The sequence below is a fragment of the Semicossyphus pulcher genome, unplaced genomic scaffold (genome assembly GCF_022749685.1).
Source record: "Semicossyphus pulcher isolate SPU_LCO1_2020_fin unplaced genomic scaffold, fSemPul1.0.p SCAF_20, whole genome shotgun sequence".
In the NCBI taxonomy this organism is placed as follows: Eukaryota; Metazoa; Chordata; class Actinopteri; order Labriformes; family Labridae; genus Semicossyphus; species Semicossyphus pulcher.
The window spans coordinates 2,814,704-2,830,529 of record NW_027211694.1 but is presented as its reverse complement, the minus strand read 5'-3'; the positions used below and the strand labels follow the sequence as shown (position 1 = coordinate 2,830,529).

The 15,826-nt window shown below is 46.3% G+C and overlaps 1 protein-coding gene across 1 annotated transcript in view; it reads left to right on the top strand.

The window, feature by feature from the left end:
- The window catches only part of celf2 (cugbp, Elav-like family member 2), a 226,730-nt gene that overhangs the window by 42,558 nt on the left and 168,346 nt on the right, over positions 1 to 15,826 (top strand). The window contains exon 2 of the mRNA XM_069670725.1: positions 4,792 to 4,827. Coding sequence (XP_069526826.1) covers positions 4,792 to 4,827 — 36 coding nt within the window. The remainder of the gene's footprint in view (positions 1 to 4,791; positions 4,828 to 15,826) is intronic.

Sequence of the window (15,826 nt, the reverse complement as noted above, 5' to 3'; positions counted from 1 at the left end):
TCGGACCTAAAAGCCTCTATGTGCCTCCGACAGAATACTCTGTGCTTCTGCAGAAGGCTGTGTTTATTTCTGAAGCGACTCTGCGGTCGTGCGGCTGATAAAAATTCTGGTCAGAGGAGAATGTTTTAAAAGGGTAAGATACTGTCCAGACCTAAATGGGTCTCTTGTGTAATAATAAAGTTCCCACAGCAATTTAGAGTTTCCAAAAGGCTTTTCAGGATATTTCCGCACAAACAATTGTCCTGTAAAAACCATTTATCTTTAAATGTCAGCTTGTTATGAACAAGGACAAACAGCCCTGTTGTGATCCTTGTGTGAGTGCATGTGTGAGGTCATATAAATGCATTTTAAAGGAACACGTTCTCGACTCTTTTTATGATGTTTCAGGTTCAGACAGAGGTTAAGACAGCGATGACAAATGAGCAATAGTGGCGAGACTTTCAAAATAAAGCTCGCTGAGAAACAGTTCTGATCTATGGAAGCCCGAAGCGGACATGCATCCAGACATTTTTAAGTAGTGATAACGAGCAATTTCAAGTTGTTTTGTCGAGACACTTGCACCACAGTAACGTTAGATGATCATGAATGTACATTTCTGCCTCTGCCTTAAATGTGTATATTTTGCATATATTTAGAAAAAGGTACATATTTCTTAAACATCCTTATTTCATTTAAATTCTATTTTGTCTTATTACTGCACCTTTTTTTCTTATATATTTTATTTTATATCTAATATTCACCCTGTAATTGGAGCCTCCCAGCATAACCCTTCGATTCCACAGGATCCGTCTCCGGCGCGTTCCGTGTGCGCCGCGACCTCCGGAGTCGATCGCGGCCATTCAAGTCAATGCTCGTGATTCCACAGCACGCGCTGCGGTCCCTCCCCGCCACGTCCCAGAAGCATGTCTCCGCTCTGCTCCGCTAAAGATACGCGCCGGGTCTATTTTTGACGGAGGCCGCTTCAAACACGCTTCAAGCTGAACAGAGCAGATCGTTCCAAACAGGAAGTCAGACACGAAAGCAGCTTACAGCATCCGGTCATTTCAAAATAAAACACCATGTTCAGACCGGTACAGAGTTACGTTTTTTATTTTAAGATCAACACACTGAAATCTCGAAAAAACACTTTTAATTAAGTAGTGTATTCCTCCGTGGTAGAAGCACAAAAATCACGGAATGATTTCCAAATGAGCAGATAATCAACCTCAGATCTGCAAACTGAACTGTTGTTTGTGTGTTGCTCTGTTTAACGTTGATGTTATCGCGTGATTTCTCAATTCTCGCGCGATAATGTAGCTCTCCACAAGGTGGGGTCGTCACAGTAACGAGATAAATAAGTCGAGATCTCGAGAAAACTACCGTAAAGGACTCGTTATCACAGGAAAAAAGGGAGTAAATAAAATGTATGGATGCATGTCCGCTCAGGGCTTCCGTACTGATACAATGAGTTTTGGACGTGCAGCAAAAATTCACCTGGTTAACGTTGCAGTTCAGTCAAATAAGGAAAAATATCACAGGATTATTCCACGACAAAAATATTGAACTGTCAGCGTATAAAACAGTCGAGGAAGGTTTTATTAAGGAGACATGTAAGACACGTTGTGAAACCAAAAGGTTTATTGTTCGGTTTTATTGACCAAAAATGAAAGACAGAATGTTTTAAACTCGAGAAAGAAGCATTCAGTCAAACTACATTAGAAGACACTGGAGAAGAATGGGAGAGTTAGCATTAGCATTAGCATTAGCAGAGAACGTCAGGTACAGAAAGGGTAGAGAAACAAAGGACATTCCCACGGTTTGACTGACGGGTAATCTCTGGGAACATCGGTGCAAAAACAAACCATGTTAACTCGCTCATGGTACCACACATAGATAATTATAAAGCAAACAAATGCTGGGGTTAATTCAGTTCCCTAAAGCGACATGATTACATCGTGTATGCTCTTTGTTTTGGGGATCTTACGGAGCCATCGGGTCGCTGTCTTCTCTTCGACTTCCTGCAATAAGTGAGCTCTGAGAAAAGATGTAATTTTAACCAGAAATAAGAGCGAGAAACGTCTTAATTACACTTTTTTAAAGTTAATAATTGCAGCTTTTTAAGTCTGAATCTTACACATGTAAAATCTGACATCAGTGGAACATCCTGACTCCGGATTTCATCACCCCGAACAGAACAAGAGGAGCTCTTTGTTGTTTGAGCGTGTCTTTAGTGTCACTGTTCTCTGTAATGAACACTTTAATGAAGTTGTATTAGAGTCTGTTAAAGTGTGTCTGTTACATTTAAGCTGCAGAGGATGTTTAAACATGCAGCTCTTAATAAGTAAGAGGAGCCGTGGAGTGCAAACGTTTTGCTTGTGCACATGTATGTAGATGTTAAAATGTGAGAGCTGGTGTGTGTGCGTGTGTGTGTGTAAACCTGCGAGTGCAAGCAGTGTGTGTTTGATGTTCCATTTACACTTTTTCATAATTCATGGCATTGGGAAAATGGACTGAAGCGGGCGGAGGTGGCTGTCTTATATGTGCGTGCGTGCGTGCATGTGCGTGTGTAGCAGGATAACAGGATGAGCGTTCTGTGGTCGGAGATGAAACAGACAAGAGTGTGTCTTTGAAATGCAAAGAGTGGCGATAGCAGTGATTGGCCACTGTGTTGAGGAGGAGCAAGGAGTTTTTTCTCGGCATTTCATCATAACACACACACACACACACACACACACGCACAATCTCCCTCTGTTTTACGCACACACACACACACACACTGGCTCTTAATGACAGCATTGTTAATTCATTATTAATTTATTTACCTCTGCGACATGAAACCCCTGCTAATTCGGAGCAGCTCTAAGCTCTGGAGGGTTGTGCGTGTTTGTGTGTGTTTTGAGTGAGTGCAATGCTGGCTCACACACACACACACACACACGCACACACACGCATTGTGTCTTCTCGTGGGGCCTGGGGACCAATTTATTTACATGCAGCAGAAGAGGAAGAGAGGATTGGAGGAAGGGATAAAACAAAAAGGGAAGAGCGGAGAAAGGGGAAGCAGCAGGGAATTACGGGGAAAACCCAGTGGAACGAGCAAGTTTCTCTGCTGTTCCCAAGGACAGACAAGACCAATTTACTACTTAGAAAACTCTCTGTGTGTGTTTTGTTTCTTATTCTTACATGAATCACATTTTCAGAAACACTGCAGTCAATGGCGCCCAACTGTTTTACTGTGAAAAGTAGTTAAAGTCACAGAAACATTATGCAAGAACTGGTATTTTTTGCGTTCTGCGCCTCGTCTCTTTGGGACTGCGGTTCCTTTTCTCGTCCTGCCTCTTTTTCTCTTCTCTAAAAATGTCCTCTTTGATCTCTTCACCTCTGCCATGATGTGCGTACTGACAACACCAAGCTCAGACCAGTACCAGGAGGCCCTTAGGGCTTTCTGCCAGAAAGGCTTGCTAAAGGATCAACCAGAGATACCTAGTGCAGGAACAGGCGTTTGGCATTAGCATTATTCCCCCATTAGAACTCACTGTACCACGTAGCCCATGTTAGAGGTGGACATATAGTATCCTAAACCCAGAGCTGTTGTATGGGCTGTGTGAAGTGTGCAGCGGCACAGGGCCTCACGCCTCTAAAGGGCCTCGCACATGGTCCGCAGCAACGCTTCAAAAGAAGCCCAATTCTGCAGGAAAACTGCAGACCTGGCAACCAGACCTTTTACTATATTTAATATTTTCCAGACTGTTTTTGACCCACCAGTTACATTCCTCTTTGTTCCATTATGCACACTTCAGAAAGCTCTCCTAACAAACATTCAGTTTGTCATTTTCCATACTGTGTCGTTACGTAGCGCGTGCTCCATCTCGCTGCTCACTGTTAGGGCGAAGTAGAAGGGGAAACGATGTCGTCCGACAGATTTCATAAACATGAGTCGGGTGCTGAGAAAAGGAAAAGACTTTTAAAAAAGGATCGCTCGATTAATTTGTTACAACCCCCCTGCAACGCTCCGCCTAAACCTACATTCCTTCTAACGGCAAGCAGGGGCCTGTTGAGCTGGACGGCTCACTGTGGTAGATGACGACTGCAGAAAACCAGAGGCTTGAAACACGACTCCATAAACAAAAGTGACATCACAGGGCTATGTCCACTTCTCAAATACAGTCTGAAGATGATATTTTAAGGTACAACAGTTCAGAAACAGGCAGCTTAGACGGGATAAGGTGGTCAGGAATTGTCCCCCTGGAGGGAACAGAGATGGGAAAATGTTTGCACTCTGCTGTGAGGTCACACAATGTGGATTTATTAAATCATCTTCGTGCAACTGGGCTGCACGGAGGTGCAGTGGTTTGTGATTTTTCCTCACGTTCCGACGTAGTGGGCCTTCCTGCGTGGAGTTTGCATGTTCTCCCCGTGCGCGGGTTCCCTCCGGGTACTCCGGCTTCCTCCCACAGTCCAAAGACATGCTGGTGACTCTAAATTGCCCGTAGGTGTGACTGTGAGCGTGAAAGGTTGTCTGTCTCTGGTGATCAGTCCAGGTGTAACCCCGCCTCTCACCCAATGACAGCTGGGATAGGCTCCAGCCTCCCCGCGAGCCTGAACAGGATAAGCGGTATAGATCATTGATGGATAACGAGTTAAAATTAGTTTCCAGTGACCATAGTGACACCACAATGTCGTCAGCGTAGTATGAGACAATAAGGGTCTCAATCAATGCTTACCTTACATTTCTTCACGTGTTTCATGTTTTAGTAAATCATTTTATATTATACTCCTTTACAAATCTTCTATTCTTCTTCTTCCTTGCAGGCAGGACGCCAGTGACCTCTCCGGGCCGATACAAAGGTACTGTACACATCTTTTATTCTCTGTCTTTCTTTCCTTTCCCCTCTCACCCCTCCCTCCTTCTCTCCCCTTTGGCCTCATCCTCAATGAGGCGCGCAGTGTATCTCCAGGCTTCAGGCCAAACACTGACTACATCAACAGGCCTTCTAGCTTTAACACCAGACCGGTGTTGGTGGTGGTAGCCTCACAGACGGATAAGAAGAAGACCAGAGAAGATGGTGGGGGTGGGTAGAGAGAGAGAGAGAGAGAGAGAATTAACGGGAGAGGAAAAAAAGGGAAATTGGAAAGGAAAGATGTGACGCCGCTCAGATCTACGGCCGAGGAGGGTCATTAAACTAAACCCTTCGGCGACAGAACGACAGATCAAGCACGAGGAGGGGGAGAAGGGGAGAAGAAGGTTTAAATAAGGGAGGATCTTAAAATAGCAGCACCTATTTCTCATCTGAGGCAGAGTTAACAGGAAAAGGACGAATATCCTGCCCTGAAAACCATCAGCGGCCTCGCATCTCTCCCAGCGCGGAGCGAGATCGTCGAGGGGAAGAAAAACCCAGTCGGGACACTTTCTCACCTGTTTGACCCATTTAACACCGTAAAGAATTACAATGCACAGATAATGTTTTGTGGCCTGTATTATCGCCATAGATAATCCAACACTCACACAAATAGATCGTCTCATAAACATACAGCAACAGGCGTTTTTGTGAGTCGTTAACGACGACGTGTTTCATTTGTTCCGGGTGTTTCTGTGGTTTGGGTGAACTGGCCCTTTAAATACGAACAGGAGGATTTCTGTCACGCACGCCTTCCCGAGCAGTCGTCGAGCCGTTGACTACATTCTCTTTTATCCTGCTATTTTCTGAATGAAGTCGGTGAAATTGCAACCATTTCAGAGGACAAATAAACTGCAGGGGATTCATGATGCCTCAGATGTTGGACCAAATAATACATTAGTCTTGAGTTTGGAGCGTCTGCATTTTAAGGACACGGCATCCACGAGCTACAGTATGTTATCAGAGGATTTAACGCTGCAGACAAACAGTATAGAAATGTTGCAAAGAGGAAAGCAGGCGATCCGTGTCGAGCTTTGAGTCTGTGCAGGCTGATTCTCCTTCTGTAATGAAATGAAGTGAATCTAATAGCTGTCAGTGAGAAACCCACTTTGGAAACTGTCCATGTATTCAGGTTGGGTTGTTGTCATTCTTCTTCTCACTAATATTTTAGCACTTAAGGTGTTTTTTGGCAGAAAAAAAGTGTAAGATTAGAATTTATTAAAATTGGCAGGTGGGTGCAAATTCCAATTCATGCTGAAATTAATAATCTTTAAATACATGTCTGTTAAGTCGCCGAATGAGGTAACACAATAGTGATTGAGCCTATGAATTATATCAACTTTCATGGAAAGAATCCCAAGCGTCGCCCAGTTAGTGACGCGTTTTCCATCAGCCAGCAGTGGTTGGTCTGCCAGAGAGGGTAGGCGGAGCTAAGCGGCTGCTTTTCCGCTCTCTGCAAGTGTTGCGAGTAAACAGTAATCTACTATGGCTGAACAAACAGAGAAAAGATGGATGACTACAGATACAACTTCAACAAGAAGTGAAAATCCAAAGAAGAAGAAACAAACTCGACGCTCAGATGAAGTAAACAGTCTGAAAAGGAAAATCAAGAGTTACAACCGGAGCCGACCGTGGACGTCACACGAGACACTTGCTGTGTCCGAAACTGCTAACTGACTGCCTACTACGGACTCGAACAGTATGTACTGCATACTGCCTACTAACCTGACTATTAGGATGCCGTTTGCATCATACTCCGAGCCGTCTTCTCACCTGACTTAATTGTTTACGTATGTCCGGTATGATCTTCGGTCCATCTCCGCCATAGTAGAAGCTGAATAGCCGCAATGCATTTTGGGGCGGTTGAGTTCAACCAGTGAGCTCCCGTCTCATACTCAAATCTGGGCTGATCTAGTCTACATCCGGGCATTTCTCGCATACACAAAATTGCATACTATGAGATGGGAACGCACGACATACTCAATTTTACGTCATGGTTAGTATGATTAGTATGATAGTATGATAGTATGCGATCAAACGTTCTGCATTATGATCAATTCAGCAAAAGCCTGCAGCATGTTCTCATAGCCGACTTGCATGATATTGATTTTAAAGAATAAAGCCTGCATAGTGAGGAGCTGCACCTGATTTTATTCACACGCGAACCCAGCAGGTGAATCAGCTCCGATCAAAACAACGAGCTCCTGCACAGAACGAGACACCGGGAGGAGAACCGGAGAGACGACGACTGTGGCTGTGAATAATTAGGCAAAATAGTTTGCTTTTGTTTTTCTGTCTGATTGGAGAAAACTGGCAAGGTTGTGAGCTCGCACACACACACACAAACGCATGCACACACACACACATGCACACACAAATGATGTGTGTGACAGTAATCCGCCACACAGCTGCGTCATTCCTGAACGTGTGTTTACTTCCTCTCTGCCTTCACCACCACCACTATCATTGCCGCCGCTGCCGACCCCCCACAATCCCCTGCAAACACACACACACACACACACACACACACAACCACACAAAAGAGAACTGGGCGTGTAATTTGATCCTGTGCGCTCTCCTCCTCTAACGAAGCTCTCTGGCGGTTTGACTGACACCCCGCTCGTTATTTAAGCGTCTGTTTTGGGCTGGGAGGAGGAAGAGGAGCTGGGAAGAGGAGGAGGAGGAGGAAAAGAGAGAAAAGTGGAAACAAGGGAGCTGAAAGAGACGATAAGGTTAGGATGGGGAGGATAAACGGATGGCAGGAAATGAAAACAGGCGGGAAAGAGGGCGGAGGGACGGAGGTGAAGAGGGTCCTGGGGGTCGTAGGGAGAAGAGAGAAGGAGTTAAAAATGGAGGAGGGTTTAAAAAGATGACAATAGCAATCAAGAGGAGGAAGAGTTGATAAAGGGTGTGCAGGGATCACGGGTGTGTGCGTGTGCGTGTGTGTCTAATTGCAGGTCTTTGTGCTGATAATGTTCTTTGAAGGCGCACAGCTGATAATTAGCGAGCGTGACTCCGCGGATGCCTTTCAACATCGGTCATTACGAGCCGCAAACCCACCATCGGCTGTGACGCGACCTCCCGAGACACAGAGGACGACACGCACGCACGCGCGCAAACCCGCCTTCGCCGAAAGAAGCGCACAAACGGGCGTAAACAGGCGTTGATTAGTGTATGAAAAGCATCAGCTCAGGAGTGGAACGGATACAAAAGCTCTCCAAAGGCCTCGAGCTCCTCTTCCACACGAGGGGCTACAGGTGTGTGTGAGACGCACAGATGCACACACACACTTCCTGTTTACGGATCCACACACACACACACACACACACACAAACAGCAGAGACTATAATTACAGGGATTCACACAATGTGGCGTCCCGGTACGCTGCGTCCGTTATTGCCTCCCCGGTTGCCACATGACAACAGCGGTCCCTCGCTGCAGCGGCTGCTCGGCGCGACGCGTCAGACCCCGCCTCCCCACAGTGTTCTCCACATCTGAATATTTATGAGAGGGGAACAGCAGTGTGAAGACGCTGGCTGGAGTATTCTGTCTCCTCTGCAGTGACAGTTATCAGTGTTAAAGGGTCCTTCCTGAGCTCTAATTTATCCCCCAGTGAGGAAATGTCCAACGAGAGCTGCAGAGGAAGAAACGCTCCCACTCAGCATAAGTGGCAAAAGTGGAGGAGGAATTTCTGCGTCAGAACTTCTACAAATAGTAAAACATGATGACTGCATGCATTCTGGTACTAACTAGAACACAGTGCTGAGAAAGGTTCCTCCTGTGCAGAAAAGATTGCTTTATCTCGAGGAAGAAATAGGATGTATAACCTCCAACCTCTCTCTTCTAGCGTGCTGAACATTCACACAGTCTAGACACCTCCAGCCTCGCTGAAGGAGTCTAAAGAGGATTTAATCTTACTCGTGCAGATGTAACTGGGTGTCTTAGCATACATTTTAATTATCAAAAGCAGGAACTTTTCCCAGGAACTAGGACTCTTTCGATAGCAGGAACCAGGGTCTAAATTTAGCTATGAGGTAACTGACTTTCCCCCTGAAAAGTCCCTGCTCGGGGGGTAGTTGTTTCCAAAGGTCCAGGAACTTTCAGGGCGGGGCCTGCATGGTTTCTGATTGGTCGAGTTCTCGCAGCGTTTAATTTCAGCCGCCATGTTTAAAAGACTGCAGCAGCAAGCTCACTGTTATCACTTTGAGATGCAGTCAGAGGAGAAGCCTGCTATCTCCTCCGTGCTAACAGGCTAACTGTAGCGTCGCACAAAACATAATACCGGCCCGTTTGTCGCGTTTTATGGCGTCATCTTTGTCGTATGGCTTTCATCTTCTTCTTAGCGCCACCTACTGGATTGGCGGTATAGTGCAGTCATCAGCCTGATTTGCATAATCTTCCTGGGACTTTAGGCCGCTGTGGATACACAGACAACAATGGGCCACAGGTACCACTTCGTCCCTGGTACTTTTGGTGGAAAAGCACCTTAATACTAGTATTCGTCGTGACCTCAGGATCAGAACGATTGACAACATATTGTCAACAAAAGTCCATGAAGAGAAACTTGCTTTCCACCTGGCTCAGGTGATTGACGTGGTCGTATTAGGTGTGAAATCATGACTCCTGTCTGCTTTAAAGGTTGTTCCATCTGCCAGTGAACACAAACCCTCCTTTCCAAATTGTATTCTTTTTCTTTTTCCAATTTCCATGTACGCGTAGTTTGCATGCTAATCAAAGTCTTTCACGGTCACTAAATTTGTCTTTGGTGTCTTGGCGAGCAGTTTAACAAACAGAGATAACAACAGGACTACTTTTGTCTGCAGGATGCAACCTTTAACCTTTCAGGAGCGCTGCTTTAGCTCAGTTGGTCCCCATAAGCAGAGGCTACAGTCCTCAGTGCTGCGGTTATATCTGGACTCCCGCCCTCGGCCCTTTGCTGCACGTCACTCTCTTCTCCCAACCCTGCATGTCTCTCTTCAGCTGTCCTCTCATGTTTAAAAAACTATAACACTAATGCAACATTTGAACAGGTGAAAGCTGAACTGTCTGCAGCGTAGAGGCTGTGCAGAAATCTATACTTCGTGACGGATCGACCGTTTAGAAAGCGGCTCCTCTCCCTGCTCTCTCACAGCAGGACGAGCCGGATTGAAATTCTCTCTGGGTTTTTAATTGTGGGAGGCTGCGCTGGTGTCATGCTCGCTGTTCATCCATTTTTCATCCAAACACATGAATTATGAAGAGCTGCTAATGACGGGGAGGGACAGACGGGGGGAGGGCACAGAGGAGGGAGGGAGGGAGGCTGCAGGGAGCCGGACGGACGTTTAGACGTCTTTTTCTTCCTTTTGCTTCTTCTCAATCTTTCCTCTCGGAGGAACGCTCTCTCTTCCTCTGAGTGACACAGGTTAGATTAGTGGACAGGGCACACACACACACACACACACGCACACACACACACACGCACACACACTCTGGGTGGCAGGTGAACATACAGTGGCTCAGGAGGGGCTTACTTCTTTGTGCGATTCAAACCAGTGACCTGGAACACATTGGGTACTGAGAGAATAAAAAACCATTACACACACACACACACACACACACACACACACAATATTCTGAGCTCAGTCATTCCTGAAAAGCAATAATAAACTATTTTTTATTATTATTATCATTCTTATGTTGTTATAATAATTACAAAATTCTTATTTATAAGATTATTTTTATTTATTTTTCAGTTTATATTTTTATATAAGATTAAAACATATTTGTGTTTATTATTTTGTTGATTTGTTGAAATTAAATCACTTAATTTTATGACACTGACGACATTTTGTTCCTCATTGAATAACTAATAATAAAAATAATAATAATAATAATAATACTCATGCTGTTATATCGGCTAAATGTTTCCAAGATGGCGGCGGTGACGAAGGTTACTGTTATCAGCTCCACATCCTCACTTTGTTCTGTTGACGTAGCCTCACACACACACACACACGTATCAGACACACACTTTCCTCCATCCTCCTGAAACACTGCTGGTATGAGAGCATCCAAACACACACACACACACACACACACACACACACACACAGAGCGGCATGCCCCAGGGTTTTCTGGGATAGTCGAGTGTTTTCTCTTCCAGCTGATGCTCTCCGAGGGAGGAGGGGGGAGAAGCTGAAGTCGTGGGTGTGTCTCCTCCACATTCCACTGCTCTGCTACAACAATAACAATATTTATTTATAACATTATTTGTTATTTCATCGTGTCCTGATTGCACGCTCGCTCCTACTACCGCCGCAGAAACATGGCTGCCGCTGTAATTAATCATTATCACGTTAATTTTGAGGCGTTTGCGTGATTAGCATGCCGCTCTGAATAATTTTGCTTTATTAAATCACAAAAAAAAAGCTTCATAACGAGACGGTGACGTGCAGGAAATATCTGAGATTTGCTGCTTCTTCTGCGTTTCATTTGCATTTGCTCGTTTGCACGTTTGCACATTTGTTTTTTCCTGTCTTTGTGCACACACGTACGCATGTGTGTGTGTGTGTGTGTGTGTGAGTGTGATGTTGGGGGAACTCGGTCGGTGTGACGTTTTTTTTTTTGTTGTTTTTTTTCCCCCTCTTCTTTTTTTGAGAGGCTCCAGATGGCTGAGAGACAGGTGAGCCAATTAGCGAGTCTCACTACACAGCAACATCATCACACCGAGCGGAGCACGACAGCCAAACACACACACACACACTGAAAACACACACACACGCACACACATGATTCTGCAGTAGTGTTAACATTACCTCCATAATGCTCTGATGTGTTTCTCAGTGCGTCGATACGCCATCATGAGCCCGTCGATGCTGTTTTGGATATGAAATTGATTTTGCGATGTGTAACGTCGTTGGGAATGATGACAAATGATCCTCTAATTTTAGCTTGTTATGATAACGTACGGCGCCTGCCCATAGTGCGGCCCATTATGCACGTTTCATGCGACCCAGAAAAAAAAACTAATGTGCAGATTTGAATTGACTCGCTCGCGGATTCATTCACGTTCAAGACGCCAAAAATATTTCAGCAAGCCGCCGATGTTCATTATAATTCTAATGAAGTCGAAATCCTCCCAAAGAGGAGAGAGCTGCAGGAAGACGGCGAGCCTAAACACAACAACAACATCTCTCTGCCCCTCGTTTTCCCTCTTTCAGTGCTGAATTGCTGAATGTTAGATGTAAAAAAAACGCCTTTAATGAGCCATCAGCCTCAGCGGAGAACACACACACCTGACCCCACACACACACAGCTTCTATATGCCAACTGAGCCTGCACACGTATGCGTCCATATGATGCAACACGCACTCACACGGCGCTTATTAGTGGGATGGTGTCTGTTTGTTTGTGCACTTTTCCTTTTGTTAAGCGATAATTGAGCAGCCATGACGACTGCTTCCCCACCTAATGGAAGGGGACAAATTAATCTCCCTGTGCTAATGTCTGCAAATGGAACAGGACCACTCCTGCCACCTCCGTGCTCAGCCAACCTGCCGCGAGCGAGTGCGTGTGAGTGAGTGTGTCAGGTGGAGGCTGATACATCTGATGATGGATATGATGCAGCTCGTTTGATTTAGAAACGGCAGCACACCTGATGTATCGGAATTATTGTTGAGCAGGGCTGCAGGAGAGGTCGCAGTGTAATTCTCTTGTTTCACATCAGGCCTGAAACCCGGTGGGTAAAAGTCCTGCGCTCGTTCTTTGCCCCTGAATGCAACCCAATGCAGTCTGTATCGGTCTTCCTCTGAAGACATCTGACCTCCAACATGCTGGACAGCCTGAGAGTTTGCATTGAGCGTCTAATGCAGTCGGTTAGTAGCAGTGGTTAGCGCTGTTGCCTCGTAGTGGGTTCCCTCCGGGTACTCCGGTTTCCTCCCACGGTCCAATGACAAGCTTGTTAGGTTCATTGGTGACTCGCACCTTTCCCACAGGTCAAAGAACCCACTAACACACAGCTTTTTTGCTTAGTGGGAGAGGTCACAATCGGCATTCAGACCCGGGTCAAATGACTCCGCAGTACACCTGGGTAATTATCGCCTCGGCTCTGGGGACCAAAACCCGTGTCGACACGCTAATCTCCGCTCCCTTTCCCGTGCACAGCTACAAATTCTTCTCGTCTCCGTCCGAGCTGCGCTCGAACATAAATTTGTCGGCACTGAGTTTGATAAATAGACTGAAAGAGGAATAGATACAATAAACCTAACCACTGTAACATCTTCACTGTTTGCTAACCCTGTCTCAGACACGTTTGTGACGTCAGACGGTGACGCAGCAGAAAAGAGACCGAAAGGAGGATACTTCACCGGCAATGGGAAAAGAGACGATTGGCTTTTCTTCCCGGGTCTAAAAAACCTGCTTTAGCGCGCTAATTCCTGTGTGAGCGGCAGCCCTGTGATTGACCTGTGTAACCCCGCCTCTCGCCCAATGACAGCTGGGTTAGGCTCCAGCCACGATAAACGATAGATAAACGATGGATCGTATTTGATGCCACAAATGTGGTCTGCAGTCACAGCTGTTAATCCAGTGATGTGCTCAGACCATCGTGGTCTTGGGCAGATGATTTGACCCCCATTTGCACGAGAAAACGAACACCATGAATTAGCATGTAGGCCCAGGTAAAACAGTGGACATCAACAGGTATAGGAGCTAAAAGCATCATGTAAAAGTAGATGTGGACCCCTCGTCCATTATGGGTTACTTATTGCCCTAAACGCTTCACTATTTTTAACTTACTTTACCTCATTTACAGCCAAAGAGAAATCTCGCTGCACACTTTTATGTAAGAGCAACACAGAGCGTTCGATTGGTCCTCTGATTACTTTCAGTCCTCTCATGTAGACGTGTGCTCGGACTCGGACTTGCCCTGAAGGACCTGAGACTTTAACTTGTAACTTGTACTTGGCCCAGAAGCCGAACAACACCTTTGCATTTTGCAACGTATGCAAACACACACAACAATAACTAATTAGCAGCAGCAGGCGCTACAAACTAATTAGTAATGGATCACTTCGTCAGCATTGTTAGTTAGGACCGCCTGATTGCTTCGGAGTTCTGGAATCTCTGTAATTAAGTTAAAGTTTACGTTGCAAACAGCAGCAGTGAATACAGAGAGAGCTACACTGTGAAGGACTTGTAAGCCACATGCATGACACCAGGCTGACCGCTGCCTCCGCTCCTGTTTGTACGTAAACATGAAGTTCTGTGGAGGAGAGTGCGGCAGGAGTACCGGCTGAATGCCTTCCTATTCTCCCATCTTAAACGCCCGTGATCCTGCAGCCGTTCTGCCTCCTTAGCCTCTTCCCGTGTTTGACCTCCAGGGAAGATTGTGTAGCTGCTGTTGGAGTACAGAGGAGTTGATTACGCGGCAGTGCCGGGGCTTTGTTCTAAGCATATGCCCGTCCTTGGCTTTGGAGGGAGAGAGAGAGAGAGAGATAGATGAAGAGGGAGAAAAAGCAGAAGAAGAAGAGGACTCTTATCTCTCCCTCGGGATGTCTTGCATCCTTTCATTCCAGATTGTCTTGGTGACCTTCTGGCCCCGCCCCGGTTCATCCCGACCCTCCGCTCTGCTTCGCTTGTTTACTGTCCCATAATGACATTGTCAATGGCAACAATACGTCCGCTTATCGCAGGGTGTCGGCCGCCACAATGGCTGAATGGTGCCGTAATGGAAAGGCGAATTCGTCCCGTTGTCATCTTGAAGTCTTTGGAGGCGCTCTCTCTACTCGGCCGTGTGTGCCGGTGAAAGATAAGATTAATTCTTCATATCGCCGACTGATTGCGAAATCTTGTATCTAATGCAATTTTTATTTCTCACCCCCCTTCCCCCCTCCCTCCCCTCCTTTCCCGTCTTTCCCCTTTTCTTTTAAACTGCAGAGTCAAGCATTTTTTTTCCCGCCTCTCTTTGGGGAGAAAAATCTAAATAATTTATCTGTGTTTTGGTGCATTTTTTTCCTCCCTCCTGTACTTAGAGGGAGAGTGGAGAGAAATGGAACAGAGACAGACAGCAGGAAAGGCAGATGAGAGTTTTTTTTGAATGGGTTGAACGTGAGCAGCATGATGAAGAGGGTAAGAAAAGAGAGCGAAGGATGGCAGGGAGGGAGTGAACCCTCGCTCGGCTCTCGGCTGGAGGGGGGCCAGAGAGGAGCCTGCAGACTTTGGTAATCCCTCTTTTATTAATGTGAAGCCAAGCTCAGCAGAATGCAGGCTCACAGACATAACAGAGCTGCTCACAACTGACTGTCTTTACATTCAGATCCCCTTCTCTGGCATGACTGGTCCGAGTCCAAACCCTCCAAGTGGCCTGTCCAATAAACCGCCAGTCTATTAAAGCGGCGCTGAGGCGTTCAGTCCGGTGCACTTCCTCCCGCCGAGTCGAGCCTTAAAGTCTTTTGATCCCGCTCAGGTCCCGGCCTCGGTGTTTTGCACAAAAAAGCATCCTGCATCCTCGCAGGGTCCCTGCACGTTACCATGACAACCCCCCTTACATCACTCAGTTGCCCCCCATGTAGCCAATGGGCATTGACCTTTCGCTGTCAGAGCGTGTTAGGGAGCTAGAGATACAGAGAGAGGGAGACGGAGGGGGGAGAAGAGAGAGAGAGAGAGAGAGACGGAGGGAGAAGGAAGCGGGCACTCGCCGGAAACAACAAACACAAATAGGTCATTAAATTGTAAACACAATTTTTAAAAGAGACGGAGGCAGCTCGGTGCGAGCCGCGGCCTCCAGTCACTGCCGTGTCAGGGCCGTGAGTTTGTGTGTTTCCTGTGACTGACAAAAACAAGATGCTGGTCCTCACCAGGCATGATGTCAGAGCTCAGCGCGGCTCCAAACATGTCAAACGTAAAAAAAAACAGGGGGGCTAAATTTGGCATATTGCAAACGGGGAGCTTCTGCATGGCACCAGTTGCCC